The sequence below is a fragment of the Ovis canadensis genome, chromosome 3, assembly GCF_042477335.2.
Source record: "Ovis canadensis isolate MfBH-ARS-UI-01 breed Bighorn chromosome 3, ARS-UI_OviCan_v2, whole genome shotgun sequence".
Lineage (NCBI taxonomy): Eukaryota > Metazoa > Chordata > Mammalia > Artiodactyla > Bovidae > Ovis > Ovis canadensis.
Genome location: NC_091247.1, coordinates 142,668,973 through 142,681,966, shown reverse-complemented (window position 1 = coordinate 142,681,966; position 12,994 = coordinate 142,668,973). Strand labels below are relative to the sequence as shown.

General features: G+C 47.3%; 1 protein-coding gene across 14 annotated transcripts in view; it reads left to right on the top strand.

Moving 5' to 3' along the window:
- The window catches only part of LOC138437342 (tubulin alpha-1C chain), a 94,294-nt gene extending 82,710 nt beyond the window's left edge, over nt 1-11,584 (top strand). For 12 of the 14 annotated variants that reach the window (XM_069584472.1, XM_069584463.1, XM_069584473.1 and 9 more), the window contains 3 exons: nt 5,490-5,712; nt 8,278-8,426; nt 10,508-11,584. In XM_069584472.1, coding sequence (XP_069440573.1) covers nt 5,592-5,712; nt 8,278-8,426; nt 10,508-11,482 — 1,245 coding nt within the window. In that variant the 5' untranslated portion in view covers nt 5,490-5,591 and the 3' untranslated portion in view covers nt 11,483-11,584. Of the gene's footprint in view, nt 1-568; nt 713-865; nt 1,456-5,489; nt 5,713-8,277; nt 8,427-10,507 lie in introns of those variants that run through there. The other 2 variants (XM_069584475.1, XM_069584461.1) reach the window with 2 other exon arrangements.
- Nucleotides 11,585-12,994: the final 1,410 nt, after the last annotated feature.

Here is a 12,994-nt window from a genome sequence, read left to right as displayed (position 1 = left end):
TGTGTGACCTGCAACTAGCTGAATTACTCTCTCTGGCTCAGAGGGTAAAGCGTCTGCCTACAGTGCAGGAGACCCGGGTACGATCCCTGGGTCAGGAAGATCCCATGGAGAAGGAAATGGCAACCCACTCCAGTACTCTTGCCTGGAGAATCCCATGGACAGAGGAGCGTAGTGGGCTACAGTCCATGGGGTCGCAAAGAGTCGGACACGACTGAGCGACTTCACTTCTTCTTCTTCACTTCTTCTAGTTTCTTTATCTGTAAAAATGGGGGTAAGGCACAGCATTTGTCTAATGGATGACATGTGATTAACATTGTCTGAAAAACAACTCTGCATAGTAAGCAACTGAAAAGTGAAAGCTATTATATGCACGTGTACTCAGTCATGTCAGACTCTTTGAGACCCCAAGGACTGAAGCCCACCAGGCTCCTCTGTCCATAGGATTCTCCAGGCAAGAATATTAGAGTGGGTTGCCATTTCTACTCCAGCGGATCATCCCCACCCAGGGATCAAACCTGCTTATCTCGCCTCTCCTGCATTGGCAGGCAGATTCTTTACCACTAGCGCCACCTGGGAACCTGGGGTTAGTATAGTTAATTGCAGGCGGGGGGAAAAACGGCTTTGCACCAGATGGAAGGAGTTTGCTGGTAGAAACCAAAAGGTTCATTTAAAAGGAGGCAGGAAAACAAGGAAAGAAAAGCAATTTAAAAAGGTGAGATTCAGGATTTCAACTTGGTTTGTGATGATTAGGACCTGGAATGGGGAACCTTAGGGCTTCCCTCTTGGAAGTCCCTCAACTGCGAGAGCTGCGGGCGCCGGGGTTACCCGCGGTGGAAACAGCCGGATCGTGTGGGAGGTCCTGACTGGGGGCTGTGCGGCTGGAACTTGCTGAAGGCCACCTAGGCCGCCCTCCAGTCCAGGGTCGGGGGTCTGGAGCCCGGCGACCGGGCGGGCAGCGAGAGGAGCCGCGCCCCCAGGGCTCCGCGGCGGCGCCTCCCTTTACCTGGCGCCCCTCCTCGCTTACGCGTCGCCCACTGCCGTCCCCACCCTTCGCCTCGCTTCTCTTTCCCGTCGCCGAGTGCATCCTCTCCCTCACCCCACCGGCCCATTCTTCGGCCCCTGGATGCCTCCTCCCTCTTCTGGTTCTTCTGGCTGGTTCCGTAGTTTGGTTTGAACTTTTGAACCCACCAATGAGCGCCGCGCGCCCCTCCTCTCTCCGCCGGGAGGGTAAAACCCGGTGCAGGGCTGGGAGGCGGGGCCGCGGAGGCCGGGGCGGGGTCGGGTCCCGCCCTCCTGACACGTGGCCCGGGTAGGGGTTTATAGGATCCCTCCCGGCCCCGGGCCTCTCCCTGCTTCTCCCCCGGACTCCTTAGTAGTCTGTCAGTGGGAGATCTTCGCGGCCGCCCCCCCTCGCCCCCGTTCCAGCCCCCCAGAGCCGTCCAAGTCTCCGTCATGGTGAGTGGGGGTCCCGGGGCGGTGGTGTGGGGGCAGAGTGCGGAGTCCGAAGGGGCGTTGGGACCCCAGTGCGAGTGCAGCCACGTCCACGCCTCCGGGCAAACTGGTTTCAGGTGGCCAGGTTGGGAGAGTCGAGTTCACCTGGCTGACTCCTCGTCGGGCTCGAAGTCGCGGCCTGGGTACTGCCTTGAGTGGAAGTGGAAAAGCCACTTGATCCTAGAGCGGGGCCAGTCGTTGATTCCTTCGGGGCCGCTACTGCCCCAGGAAGGTGGGAGAACCTTTGCACTGGCTCCCAAGGACTTGTGAAGGCTACAGATCGCTCCCATTTCCTGAAGTGACTTCACCCTCCCACAGCCTTCTGCAAAGGACCCCTGGAGCATCTCGTGTGCTCCAGCATAGTAGGTGCAGACGTTTCCTGGCGACCCCTCTCCTGTGCCCTGTGATTTGGTGCTGAGTCCACCTGTGGCCAGACTCTGGGAAGAGTTTCCAATTGCACCATCGTCCCCTGTGGCCGGGATGGGGGTGGGTGGGCGGGGGCAGCTCTGGCATTTGCGCCAGTCCACCTGAAGGATGAAGGCAGGCTCCTCCTTTGAAGGAAATGACTGTCCCGTGTTTATCCCTGCATTTCTAGGGTTTCTAGTGTTAATTTAGTGGGGTGTTTAGTAGCTGAAACTTTCTTCTTACAGGTTTTAAAAAGTCCACAAAAGAAATATTTACTTATAAAGTCACAGAGTAATCTAGTACTGACATAGTATTCTTGCTTTTAAAGAAACATGAAATTACACACAACTTGAGTATTTTCTATTTAGTAGCCACAGGTTTTGGAAACAAGTATCTTAGGAAACATCCGTTGGAGGTCTACCTAAAGCAGGCCAGGAGTATCAAATGTATCAAAATATCTTTTTTTAAAAAGGAATATAGTGACTAAATAGTTACCCTTTTTAGGGACTACCAGAGTTATCAAAGGATGTCTGACTGTAACACTTGCTTGAGTGCCTTTTACTAAGCCAGACCAAAGGACACTGGTAAATGTGTTATTGAGAAAATGGTGGGAGTGTTTAAAGGGCAGGAAATCAGCAGTAGCAGCAAACCTATTAAGACATACACTGGTTAGACTCGTATTTCACAAGGGACAGGTGCTGATTATCCCGTTAAGGCTAGACTAAGTGAAGTGACACCATCAGCGGTATCTCACTTCATCTCCCTAGTGGCCAGGGGAGAGTGGAGGACAAGCAGTGGCCACAGTGTAAGCCATACTGTTGCACAATATGAAAAGGTTTTAATTCAAAAACTTCATTAGAAATGCTTCATTAGGATAGCAGGGTCTTCTCAGATACTTTTATCTCTTTGGACCTGGGACTGTCATGGGCTAATATCTAGTTCTTTCCTGGTTTCTACGGCTGTGAAATGTCCAGAGTCCAGTTAAACGTAAACATGATGCAGTGGTTAAAAGTCATGGGTTCATTAGAACAAACTCCCCTTTCTCCCACAGCCTTAGAGCTGGGCAAGTAGATGCAGGTAATAGTGAGCTTGCTGATGAGGTCACCAGAGCATAATTGCTTTATGGGAAGTATGGTGAGAAAGAGGGAACCATAAGTCAAAGGTTATGAGTAACTGGAGGTTTTGTCTTGTGGTTATGAGACTAGGCCCTTTGACATCATAGGTGATGTCAAATTTTCTTAAGATTCCTATTGTTGTTAGGTTGCTAAGTCACATCCGACTCTTTGCAAACCTACAGACTGCAGAATGCCAGGCTTTCTGGTCCTTCACTGTCTCCTGGAGTTTGTTCAAACTCATGTCCATTGAGTTGGTGATGCTATCTGAACATCTCACCCTCTGCCACCCCCTTCTTTTGCCTTCAGTCCTTCCCAGCATCAGGGTCTTTTCAACTGAGTCAGCTCTTTGTCGCAAGTGGCCTAAGTATTGGAGCTTCACCATCAGTCCTTCCAATGAATTACTACTACTAAGTCGCTTCAGTCGTGTCCCACTGTGAGACCCCAGAGATGGCAGCTTAACAACCTCACTCCGCTGTCCCTGGGATTCTCCAGGCAAGAACACTGGAGTGGGTTGCCATTTCCTTCTCCAATGCAGGAAAGTGAAAAGTCAAAGTGAAGTCGCTTAGTCGTCTCGAATCTTAGAAACCCCATGGACTGTAGCCCACCAGGCTCCTCCATCCATGGGATTTTCCAGGCAAGAGTAACTGGAGTGAGGTGCCATTGCCTTCTTTCAAAGAATAGTTAGGGTTAATTTCCTTTAGGATTGACTGGTTGGATCTCCTTGCAGTCCAAGGGACTCTCAAGAGTCTTCTCCAGCACCACAGTTCAGAAGCATCGATTGTTCCATGCTCAGCCTTCTTTATACTCCAACTCTCACATCCATACATGACTATTGGAAAAATACAGCTTTGACTATGTGGACCTTTGTTCGCAAAATGATGTCTGCTTTTTAATATGCTGTCTAGGTTTGTCATAGCTTTCCTTCTAAGAAGCAAGCGTCTTTTATTTCATCGCAGTCACTGTCTGAGGTGATTTTGGAACCCAAGAAAATAAAAGCAGTCACTGTTTCCGCATTTTCCCATCTATTTGCCATGAACTGATGGGACCAGAGGCCAGCTTTTTCAATCCTCTTTACCCTCATCCAGCGGTTCTTTTCTTTCGTTCCCATTCACTTTCTGCCTTTAGAGTGGTGTCATCTGAGGTTACTGATAGTTCTCCTGGGAGGCTTGATTCCAGCTTGTGATTCATCCAGTCTAACATTTTACATGATGTATTCTGCTTAAAAGTTAAATAAGCAGGGAGATAATATACAGCCTTGACATACTCCTATCCCAGTTTTGAACCAGTCCATTGTTTCATGTCTGTTTCTAACTGTTGCTTCTTGACCTGCGTACAGGTTTCTCAAGAGACAGGTAAGGTGGTCTGGTATTCCAATCTCTTAAGAATTTCCCACAGTTTGTTGTGATCCACACAGTCAAAGGCTTTAAATTCCTATTAGCAGCTTTCAGAACCCTGAAACTCTTATTTGGAGAACATGTAATAAGAGATATTTGAGGTGGATACTTGAAAGACTCTGTCTCAAGCAGCTTTAAATTTGATTTATGATGGAAATACAATAGAAATCCTCTTTGTTTTCCTCTTAAGTCTGTGGGTTTAGATTCTGTGTTCACTGTCTTATTTTACCAAGCAGGAATGAGTTTGGTAACTTATAAATGACCTTGTTCAGCAAGTAAAGGAAAACAAACGCTTGCCTAAATCATTAAATTTATGAAATTATAGACTCTTCTTCCACAATGCCAGAGCGAGATGTACATTTTACTAGAAAAGAGCTGATTTCTTCAGCTATTAGCGAAGTCTTGGTGACATTTCTCGCCTTTGTTACCCTGTCTCCATCTGCCCACCCTCCCCCACTCTCCCCTCAAGGTGTGTGGACAGTGAAGGAAAATGTTTTCCCCTAAGATTAAATACTTCCACAAGGATAAAAGGATGCCTGTGACCAGTTTTAAAGTCCAGGTAATTGCTACTTATCTGCTGTTTTCTCCATGAGTCATACAGCTGTAGTTTGCTGGTTTAAGCTGGTTTTAAAGGGAGAGGCAGAAGCTGTTTAAAGAATAGAATTAAAGAGGGATGGGAATGAGCTGTAGTTACAGTCACACAGGGAATGAATCAGAGCTGGAAGGAGGAATTTTGCATGCCTCTAAGGAGTCAGCAGGCATATTTCCCAGGAGTTGGGGAAAATCTATTGCTAGAGTAGCTTGTGTCATTCTGAAGGTAGAAACCTGACCATGAATATCTAATGTGGCTGTAAAGCCAAAGTCTGGTCTCTGGCCTTGTCTAGTAGTTCATTAACGTATCTGTGGTTTTCCAAAGCCTTTCCTCTGAATTGGCCTGTTGTTTGTGAAATAGTGCCTGGGCAGGCATGGCCTCCAGAAAGGTGCTGATTTGTCTTGAAGGTTAATAGTCATTTCCGTGTGAATCATTCCTGAATGTCCCATCCGATGTGTCACATTCTGATACTTCCTGTCTTCCTTCCCACAGCGTGAGTGCATCTCCATCCACGTCGGCCAGGCTGGTGTCCAGATCGGCAATGCCTGCTGGGAGCTCTACTGCCTGGAACACGGCATCCAGCCCGATGGCCAGATGCCAAGTGACAAGACGATTGGGGGAGGAGACGACTCCTTCAACACCTTTTTCAGCGAGACAGGTGCTGGCAAGCATGTGCCCAGGGCAGTGTTTGTAGACCTGGAACCCACAGTCATTGGTGAGTTGACCTCAGTTCAGTTAAGTTTAGTCGCTCAGTCCTGTCCGACTCTTTGCGACCCCATGAATCACAGCACGCCAGGCCTCCCTGTCCATCACCAACTCCCGGAGTTCACTGAGACTCTGTCCATCAAGTCAGTGATGCCATCTAGCCATCTCATCCTCTTTCGTCCCCTTCTCCTGCCCCCAGTCGCTCCCAGCATCAGAGTCTTTTCCAATGAGTCAACTCTTCTCATGAGGTGGCCAAAGTACTGGAGTTTCAGCTTTAGCATCATTTCTTCCAAAGAAGTCCCAGGGCTGATCTCCTTCAGAATGGACTGGTTGGATCTCCTTGCATCCTAGGACTCTCAAGAGTCTTCTCCAACACCACAGTTCAAAAGCATCAATTCTTCGGTGCTCAGCTTTCTTCATTGTCCAACTCTCAAATCCAGTGCGACCACTGGAAAAACCATAGCCTTGACTAGATGGACCTTTGTTGGCAAAATAATGTCTCTGCTTTTGAATATCCTATCTAGGTTGGTCATAACTTTTCTTCCAAGGAGTAAGCGTCTTTTAATTTCATGGCTGCAGTCACCATCTGCAGTGATTTTGGAGCCCCAGAAAACAAAGTCTGACACTGTTTCCACTCTTTCCCCCTCCATTTGCCATAAAGTGATGGGACCAAATGCCATTATCTTCGTTTTCTGAATGTTGAGCTTTAAGCCAACACTCTCCTCTTTCACTTTCATCAAGAGGCTTTTTAGTCCCTCTTCACTTTCTGCCAAAGGGTGGTATCATCTGCTTATCTGAGGTTATTGATATTTCTCCTGACAATCTTGATTCCACCTTGTGCTTCTTCCAGCCCAGCATTTCTCATGATGTACTCTGCATAGAAGTTAAATAAGCAGGGTGACAAGATACAGCCTTGACGTACTCCTTTTCCTATTTGGAACCAGTCTGTTCTTCCATGTCCAGTTCTAACTGTTGCTTCCTGACCTGCATATAGGTTTCTCAAGAGGCAGGTCAGGTGATCTGGTATTCCATCTGTTTCAGAATTTTCCACAGTTTATTGTGATCCACACAGTCAAAGGCTTTGGCATAGTCAAGAAAGCAGAAAGAGATGTTTTTCTGGAACTCTCTTAGTTTTTCCATGATCCAGCGGATGTTGGCAAATTGATCTCTGGTTCCTCTGCCTTTTCTAAAACCACCTTGAACATCTGGAAGTTCATGGTTCACGTATTGCTGAAGCCTGGCGTGGAGAGTTTTAAGCATTACTTTACTAGCGTGTGAGATGACTGCAATTGTGCGGTAGTTTGAGCATTCTTTGGCATTGCCTTTCTTTGGGAATGGAATGAAAACTGACTTTATCCAGTCCTGTGGCCCCTGCTGAGTTTTCCAAATTTGCTGGCATATTGAGCGTAGCACCTTCACAGCATCATCTTTCAAGATTTGAAATACCTCAACTGGCATTCCATCACCTCCACTAGCTTTGTTCATAGTGATGCCTTCTAAGGCCCACTTGACTTCACATTCCAGGATGTCTGGCTCTAAGTGAGTGATCACACCATCATGATTATCTTGGTTGTGAAGATCTTTTTTGTATAGTTCTTCTGTGTATTCTTGCCACCTCTTCTTAATATCTTCTGCTTCTGTTAGGTCCATATCATTTCTGTCCTTTATCAAGCCGATCTTTGCATGAAATATTCCCTTGGTGTCTCTAATTTTCTTGAAGAGATCTCTAGTCTTTCCCATTCTGTGGTTTGCCTCTATTTCTTTGCATTGTTCGCTGACGAAGGCTTTCTTATCTCTTCTGGCTTTTCTTTGGAACTCTGAATTCAGATGCTTGTATCTTTCCTTTTCTCCTTTGCTTTTAGGTTCTCTTCTTTTCACAGCTATTTGTAAGGCCTCCTTAGAGCCATTTTGCTTTTTTGCATTTATTTTCCATGGGGATTGTCTCGATCCCTGTCTCCTGTACAATGTCACGAACCTTAGTCCATAGTTCATCAGGCACTCTATCTATCAGATCTAGGCCCTTAAGTCTATTTCTCACTTCGACTGTATAATCATAAGCGGATTTGATTTAAGTCATCCCTGAATGCTCTAGTGGTTTTTCCTACTTTTTTCCATTTCAGCATGAATTTGGTAATAAGGAGTTCATGATCTGAGCCACAGTCAGCTCCTGGTCTTGTTTTTGTTGACTGTATAGAGCTTCTCCATCTTTGGCTGCCAAGAATATAATTAATCTGATTTTGGTGTTGACCATCTGGTGATGTCCATGTGTAGAGTCTTCTCTTGTGTTGTTGGAAGAGGGTGTTTGCTATGATCAGTGCATTTTCTTGGGAAAAAACTGTTAGTCTTTGCCCTGCTTCATTCCATATTCCAAGGCCAAATTTGCCTGTTACTCCAGGTGTTTCTTGACTTCCTACTTTTGCATTCCAGTCCCCTATATGAAAAGGAGAGTAACCCCAGTGAGATCCCAGGGATCTGGGACAGGAGGTGTGTCCTGGGAATTCCACTGATGCCCTGGGATGGAGCACACTTGTGTGGGTTGTTAATGATAGGTGGCTGCTTCATTTTCCTTTTCCAGATGAGGTTCGCACTGGCACCTACCGCCAGCTCTTCCACCCTGAGCAACTCATCTCAGGCAAAGAAGATGCCGCCAATAACTATGCCCGAGGTCACTACACCATTGGCAAGGAGATCATTGACCTCGTCTTGGACCGAGTTCGGAAACTGGTAAACAAAGAACTTTTTTTAAACTAGGATGAGCGTTTTCTCTTAGAGTTTTGAGAGACCAGACTATGGGAGTCATTCTTTGTGCACTAGAATGAGCTTGACACTGCCCACTATAACTGGACTTCTAAACCAAACGGTCCTGTGCTATGGGACAACTTTTTGAGGCTGAAGTAGGTGCTGCTTGGCCTCCTCCTATGTCTTCTAAGGCAGATTTGGGCAATTGCTCACTCAGGGAGGGCAGTTTACCTGAAGTCAAGTGAGTACCAGGAAGCCTTAACAGTTTTACTGACACTTAAGCCCATTAAACATCCTTGTTCATCTTAATCAGGCAGCTTCCTGCCTCCAAGCTGAGGCATCCCTTTTTAGGTCATCTTAGTCACAGTTGTAGGTGGCTGGCTCTGAATGTAACTAATTGATCAAACTCATAAAAACTGGACAGCTGCCCTATGTTGCTCCAGAAAGTTACAGCAAAAGAAGCCGATGGAATACCAACTAGAACCAGCTGCCATTGGGAACTTCAGCAACACTGAACGTGGAGTCAAGGGAGCTCCCTGGTCACAGAAGCAAGTATAAGTCACTGGAACTTTGAAAGGGTTAAGACAGAACCCCAAAAAGCGGTACCCTTGCTTTTCTACTAGAGCTCAGGGCAGTGTAGACTAGCCTTGAGGCCGATAAGTCTAAGGTAACTGTATTCACATCGGTAAGGTTGATAAGGGTTCTGTTCAGATCATTTTAATTAAGAGTCTGGCAATCAGATGAGTCAGTTCCTTAGGCATCCGGGCAACTTGTAAGTAATTAAAATCAAGAATGAAGGCCTGGGCGCCATAGCGTGTCAGGAAAATCATATAACGCTAAGCCCAGCAACAACAGGTCGATTTTCAAAAGAATGGCCTTACATCGTTCTTGGCTTCATATTTCTTCAGATGTTTATCGTATTCTTCACACCAAAATTGGGCTAATGGTTCCTCTGTTTGCAAGTGAAGCTTCAGCTACAGGCACTGACTTGGAAATCGGGACCTGCCTTAGGGAGAAATGAACTAGTGAAAGTCACTGAGGGTTCTGGGGTGAAGTTCTTTAACCACCAGAACAATTGCACTTGTCCCTGGTGTTTATTACTGTGTCCACAAGAGCCTTAATGGGTGGAAACTGGTAAAAGAGTCTGCCCCTTGCTTTGATCTCATTCAGAGGGTGGACCCACAGAAGTGACTAAGGCTCAGTAGAGGATGTCCACAATCTTGGGAGCACCTTAAAGTGAAGACTGTCCGGAGAATACTCTGTTGGGTTAAGATCACCCTTTCACGGAGTAGCAGTTTGTTAGGCAGGAGAGCTCAGTTAAGTGGTGGAAAGCCCCCGTGACACAAGGACATGGATTGCTGACAGCAAATCACCTTTCCCGGAATGAACAGACTTGCTGCTAACCTGTGCTGACGGTGCCAGGCACTGTTCCAGTACTCATTCAATTCCTAGCAACCTCAAGCAGATTACTGTTCTCCTCATTTAATAAATGAGAACACTGAGACTGAGACAGGAATTTGGTCACAGGCACATGGCAAGGAACGGGCAGAGCCAGAGCCGGCCTTATTCTAGCACCAGGGCACTAGCTCTTCACTCTGATGCTGCATTCCGGCTCAGAAGGCAGCTGCCACAATTTCTGTAGACATCCATTGTATGGGGCCAGTGTGGTCTCAGGCCTGCTGGTGGCAGCTCTCCAACTGATAAGAGGTTGCCTTTGCTCTGTGGTCATGGCACGGGCAGCAGAGGTGAGCCTCCCGGTCCCCAAAACTTGGGCCCTGCCTCCATTCCAGACTTGGTGATTCCTCTTCCTGCAGAAATGAAAATAATTCATTTTAAATGGCCTTTTCACAGATCCCCTCCCTCCAGGCCTCAAGAGATGACTGTGAAAAGTTTCTCTGAATCACATAGCACTTAAAAGCTCTTTAGGTGTCTGCTTTCTTAGCAAGTATTGTTCAGAAGTTTTCTTTTTTTTTTTTTTTTCATGATCTTGATCAGTGTGATTATGGATTCAAAGACATCACTGCAGCTGTCATCAAAGCTAAAATTAAACTTTTTTCTTTTTCCAGGCTGACCAGTGCACGGGTCTTCAGGGCTTCTTGGTTTTCCACAGCTTTGGTGGGGGAACTGGTTCTGGGTTCACCTCCCTGCTGATGGAACGCCTCTCTGTCGACTATGGCAAGAAGTCCAAGCTGGAGTTCTCCATTTACCCAGCCCCCCAGGTTTCCACAGCTGTCGTTGAGCCCTACAACTCCATCCTCACCACCCACACCACCCTGGAGCACTCTGATTGTGCCTTCATGGTAGACAATGAGGCCATCTATGACATCTGCCGTAGAAACCTCGACATTGAGCGCCCGACCTACACGAATCTTAACCGCCTCATGAGCCAGATAGTGTCCTCCATCACTGCTTCCCTGAGGTTTGATGGCGCCCTGAATGTGGATCTGACAGAGTTCCAGACCAACCTGGTGCCCTATCCCCGCATCCACTTCCCTCTGGCCACATACGCCCCTGTCATCTCTGCTGAGAAAGCCTACCATGAACAGCTTTCTGTAGCAGAGATCACCAATGCTTGCTTTGAGCCAGCCAACCAGATGGTGAAATGTGACCCTCGCCATGGTAAATACATGGCCTGCTGCCTGTTGTACCGTGGCGATGTGGTTCCCAAAGATGTCAATGCTGCCATTGCCACCATCAAGACCAAGCGCAGCATCCAGTTTGTGGACTGGTGCCCCACTGGCTTCAAGGTTGGCATTAACTACCAGCCTCCCACTGTGGTACCTGGTGGAGACCTGGCCAAAGTACAGCGAGCTGTGTGCATGCTGAGCAATACCACAGCCGTTGCTGAGGCCTGGGCTCGCCTGGACCACAAGTTTGACCTGATGTATGCCAAGCGTGCCTTTGTTCACTGGTACGTGGGTGAGGGCATGGAGGAAGGCGAGTTTTCTGAGGCCCGTGAGGACATGGCTGCCCTTGAGAAGGATTATGAGGAGGTTGGAGCCGACAGTGCAGAGGGAGATGATGAGGGTGACGAGTATTAGCATGTCCGCTGCAGTTTCATCTCGGGACTGTATTACTTGTGTTCAGTGGAGCTGCCCACTGCCGCCCTATCTTGACAATAAAGGTGATATTTCCACTTCCAAGGTCACGCTGTATCATAGTAAATGTTTACTTATTGAAAGCCAGTTTGTGATGGAGGAGGCTGGCAATTCCATTTGATCATTTGCTCAACATTTCAAGTGGTTTCTGTGTGCTAAGAGGTTTGTCTATTTCACTAAGACCTGCAACGATGACTGGTGATAAAATCATAAGTGAGGCAACAGGCTCATTGGGCCAGTGCTTTTTGATCTTTAATATGGATGTGTATCTCCTGTAGATTTTAAAAAGGAGACCTGAATCTGTAGGTCTGAAGTGGAGTTTTAACAAACATACTGCATTATTTTTCTTTTTTTTTTTTGCCTTTGTTTTTTAAAGCTCTCAGGTTTTGTTTTTCTTTTTAATTGGAGGATAATTGCTTCACAGTATTGTGTTGGTTTCTGCCTTACATCACCATGAGTCAGCCATAGGTGCAAATATGTCCCCTCCCTCTTGAACCTTCCTCCCGCCCCCCACCCCGTGCTACCCCTCTAGGTTGTCACAGAGCACTGGGTTTGAGCTGCCTGCATCAGACAGCAAATTCCCATGGCTGTGTTACATGTGGTAATGCATGTTTCACTGCTCCTCTCAACTCATCGCTCCCAAAGCTCCCAGGTATTCTTGGTCTGCTGTGACCACATGTGGAGTAGCAAGGGGTTAGGTAACACAGCTAATAAATGGTGGAGCCATAACTCAAGTCACCAGGCTGACTGCCAGAACTCCTGCAGTCTTTATTTCATAAAGTGTTGGAATCACATGGGAAGGGCTTGGAATTGGACTGATTCTTTGTCCTTGGCCAAAATCTACAATAGCAAACTAGGACTGTGCTTTAAGAAGTCACTGCTTGGAGAAAGGAGAGCAGGCTGAGACACAAAGTACAGTAGTCTCAGGTTGTTATAGTATTGGTCCTTGACCCAGTGTATGTCGCGGGAATATTTGAAGTAGGGAAATAATAAGGAAAATTGTAGGAGTATGTATGTAAAAAACGTTGAAGACCAGAGCTCCCTAACTTGGATGCTTTTCTGAGCACCTGCTGGAAGCTGTGTGGTTCTTGAGCGGGGCAGGAGGCAACTGTGAGAAGCTGAGGGTGGGGGAAGAATGTGCAGGTGGCTGGAGAGCTGGTGCTAAGGGACCAGTGGTGTGGCCTCTGAGGATGAACTGAGCAATGAAAGGACAGCGATCATCAGAGGGCCAGGGCATGCGGAAGGGTGGAGCCAGTTTTGATGCTTAGGTCCTGGCCTGAGTGGGGAGGCCAAGCAAGTGGCAGGAGGTGAGGGTGGGTGCAGGTCTGCTCACCTTTGCTCCAGGACTGAGCTTGCTCAGTGGCGCTCAGCTACCATCTTTCTTTTCCCACTGGTGTTTTCACCTCTTACTCATTGCTCACCTCTGCCCCCTTGCTCTTTAAGGAGAGCATTTTA